This window comes from Chenopodium album, chromosome 18, assembly GCF_948465745.1.
Source record: "Chenopodium album chromosome 18, dcCheAlbu1.1, whole genome shotgun sequence".
Classification (NCBI taxonomy): Eukaryota; Viridiplantae; Streptophyta; class Magnoliopsida; order Caryophyllales; family Amaranthaceae; genus Chenopodium; species Chenopodium album.
In genome coordinates, this window is record NC_137851.1 from 8807256 (window position 1) to 8810206 (window position 2951).

At 38.2% G+C, this 2951-nt stretch overlaps 1 protein-coding gene across 1 annotated transcript; it reads left to right on the top strand.

Annotated features, from left to right (window-relative positions):
- Nucleotides 1-436: 436 nt before the first annotated feature.
- LOC145591740 (uncharacterized) lies at nt 437-2314 on the top strand. Its single transcript, XM_081648244.1, has 3 exons — nt 437-742; nt 975-1194; nt 1416-2314. The coding sequence occupies exons 1-3, from the start codon at nt 437-439 to the stop codon at nt 2312-2314; spliced, it is 1425 nt and encodes a 474-aa protein (XP_081504370.1).
- The last annotated feature ends 637 nt before the right edge of the window (nt 2315-2951 follow it).

Genomic DNA, 2951 nt, shown 5'->3' on the forward strand with positions numbered 1-2951 from the left:
GAATGGGGAGGTATTTGAGGAGGCAGAGTTCGGTAAAATCAGGTTGAAACAGTGGTAGCTTGTTGTAGACAAAGATCATTTCAAGGATGCTTTAAGAGATTTTTGTATCCAAAAGGGATTTTCTCTGGTTGTGAACAAGGCAGACAACCTAAGATATACTGCACAGTGTGCAGATCAAAGGTGCAACTGGGGGGTTCATGCAGCTCTGCTAGGTGATGGACACACATGGGCCATCAAGAAGTTGAGAAAAGGCCATACTTGTGACCTTAACTTAATAAACAACCCCATGTGTAACTGTGAATGGGCTGCTAATAAGCTTCTTGAGGACATAAGAGCTAACACAGACATTAAGGGAAAGGCCTTGAATGCTCTTCTTTAGGAAAGATATGGGTTGAAAATGTGCACATCTACCATTTATAGAATGAAAGGAATAGCAATGAAAATCATTCAAGGTGGGCATGATGAATCTTACACTAATTTGCCTCGGTATTGTGAACTATTAAAGGGGAGCAACCCTGGGTCAATGGCTTTTTGTTGTTGGACTAATGTTCCTGGTCCTGAAAGATCTCTACAATTTTCATCAATTTTTATCAACTTTGCTGTACAGTTCAAGGGGTTGATAAGAGAATGTAGAGTGTTAGTTGGAGTGGACGGATGTCACTTGAAGGGAAATTATGGGAGTATTTTATTGTCTGTTGTTTCCTTGGACGGTAACAATGAGATTTTTCCAGTTGCTGTAGCGGTTGTTGATTTTGAAAATAAGATCAGCTGGAGTTGGTTCTTTCACCATCTAAAGCAAATACTCACTTCTACAAGGAGAGAAGACTGGATATAATGTCTGATCGATAAAAGGTTACTACTTTATGCTATTTAATTTACTTAGTTTGTTTTACTTTGTTTTTTCTTGCTAATATTTGGAATGTTTGTTTTACTTTCTTTGCTTTACTTTCTTTTTCTTAATTTATGTTATACAGGGTGTAGACCCATCTTTGGACTCAGTTTGGCCAAAGGTGCCTAGAAGGTATTGTGCTAGACACTTATGTAAAAACTTCAAGAAAGACTACCCCGGATTAGTCATGCATAAACTATTTTGGAGTGTTACAAATGCGTGCTCAGACTACTCGATTAGGAAGGCTTTGGTTCAGGTTCAAAACCATGGTGGTTTAGGGGCAGTGAAATGGTTTAAAGATGTAGGTCCACTATAGCGATGGACAAGGTGGAAGTTTGACCCCACTTTGAAAAGTGATGAAAACACAAATAATTTTGTGGAAAGCTTCAATAGTACTATAGGGGTGGACCAAACTTATCCAATTCTGACTCTACTGGAAGGCAAGTGTGTAGTTATTTTTGTTGTTGCTGTACATTAGAAAATGCAAGCCAATAATAATGTTTTATTTTCTATGTAATATGTGCAGGTGTTAGGAGAATAGCAATGGTTAGACATGCTACTAGACAACACCTAGCAGACCAATGGCAAGACGGAATCTGTCCAAACATTAGGAACAGGATCAGGGTACTAACTAAGGATAGCAGAGTTTGTCAAGCATACCCTTCTGGCAGGGGTACTTATGAGATTCATGATGGACAAGCAAGGTTACCAGTGTCTTTAACTGGTGGAACATGTGCATGTGGGAGATGGCAATTGAGCGGAATTCCATGCAAACATGGAATCAAAGCTATCTTACATGAAGGCAAGGATCCAGCAGATTATGTGAGTGAATGGTTCATTATGGCTAAGTACAAACAAGCCTATAGTGGAAACATATCCCCTGTACCTGATCAAGAGCAATGGCCACACATTGATGGTGTTCCAACCCTCATACCACCAACAATGAAACGAAGTATTGGCAGACCATCAAGAAATAGGAGGAGAGAAGAAGGGGAGCAGAGAAAAGGAAAAAGAAGCGCAACCGTCCAGTGTAGTAAGTGCAAGAATTATGGGCATAATATGGTAACATGCAAAGGTGGCCCAACTGCCAGAGAAGTAGCCGAGCAACAAGGGAAGACTGTGCCACAAAAGGGAGGCAATAAAGGAAAGAAAGCACAGAGACCACATGAAAATGATGATGTTGACTTCTCCTTGATTGAATTGATGATCAATGGAAATTACACTAGTGATGGTGCTGATAGAACAAACAACCATACTCATCACAGTGGTACATCAAAAGGGAAAGGAAAGTCACACCAAGAACAGTCCAACAACAGTGATGCATTTGATCATAGCTTCATTGATACCATGATTGCATCTTCACAGCCCCTAGTTCAAACATCAAACCAAAGTGCAGACAGGCAGCCATCGATGAGTCAGCCTTAAGTCAAATCCCTTAAGCAAGCCAAGATATTACATACTCTGAAATGGGTGACACTTATCCTTTTGTAATTATTGGGGCAAAATGTAATTACTATTTTTTTGAGCATGAACACTAGAACTGATTGCTGTTAGTGTTATGTCAGGTATGCAAGTGGCCTAGTTTTTGTGGCAAACAACACTTTTTAAGCCAACTTTTGTGTTATTGCTACTAAGTGATGATGTAATTTTTTGGGCAAACTGTGATTGTATGTACTTTTGGTTGACATTATGGAATATAAATTGCAAATTGTCACTATTTTTTTTTTTGAAATGTTATATTATCAAATTCAATATAAAACTCAATATAAATAGGAATTTGATAAACTAATATTAATAAAAAAAAAAAGGACAGTACATTACCTCATGAGATCATACACAAACCAAGCTTACTATGATTCTCAAACCATACACTACTTAAACACCACTTACATTTTCAATATGATAATTAACAACAAAAACATAACCACCCCAATTTTAAACATGTCCTTAGAAGTAGTAACATTATCAACTTTTTGCCTTAAATTCCCCAATTCACGCTTCACCTCCATCAGTGCAGCATTGTCAACGCTTTCACCATCATCGAAACCATTGTAAAAAGGTT

What these genes read in the sequence shown, in the direction of transcription:
- LOC145591740 (XM_081648244.1), top strand. Translation starts at nt 437, where the DNA reads ATGAAAATCATTCAAGGTGGGCATGATGAATCTTACACTAATTTGCCT. An exon ending in TTTTTCCAGTTGCTGTAGCG is followed by an intron (nt 743 to 974) that starts GTTGTTGATTTT and finishes TATGTTATACAG; the next exon opens with GGTGTAGACCCATCTTTGGA. An exon ending in GAAATGGTTTAAAGATGTAG is followed by an intron (nt 1,195 to 1,415) that starts GTCCACTATAGC and finishes TAATATGTGCAG; the next exon opens with GTGTTAGGAGAATAGCAATG.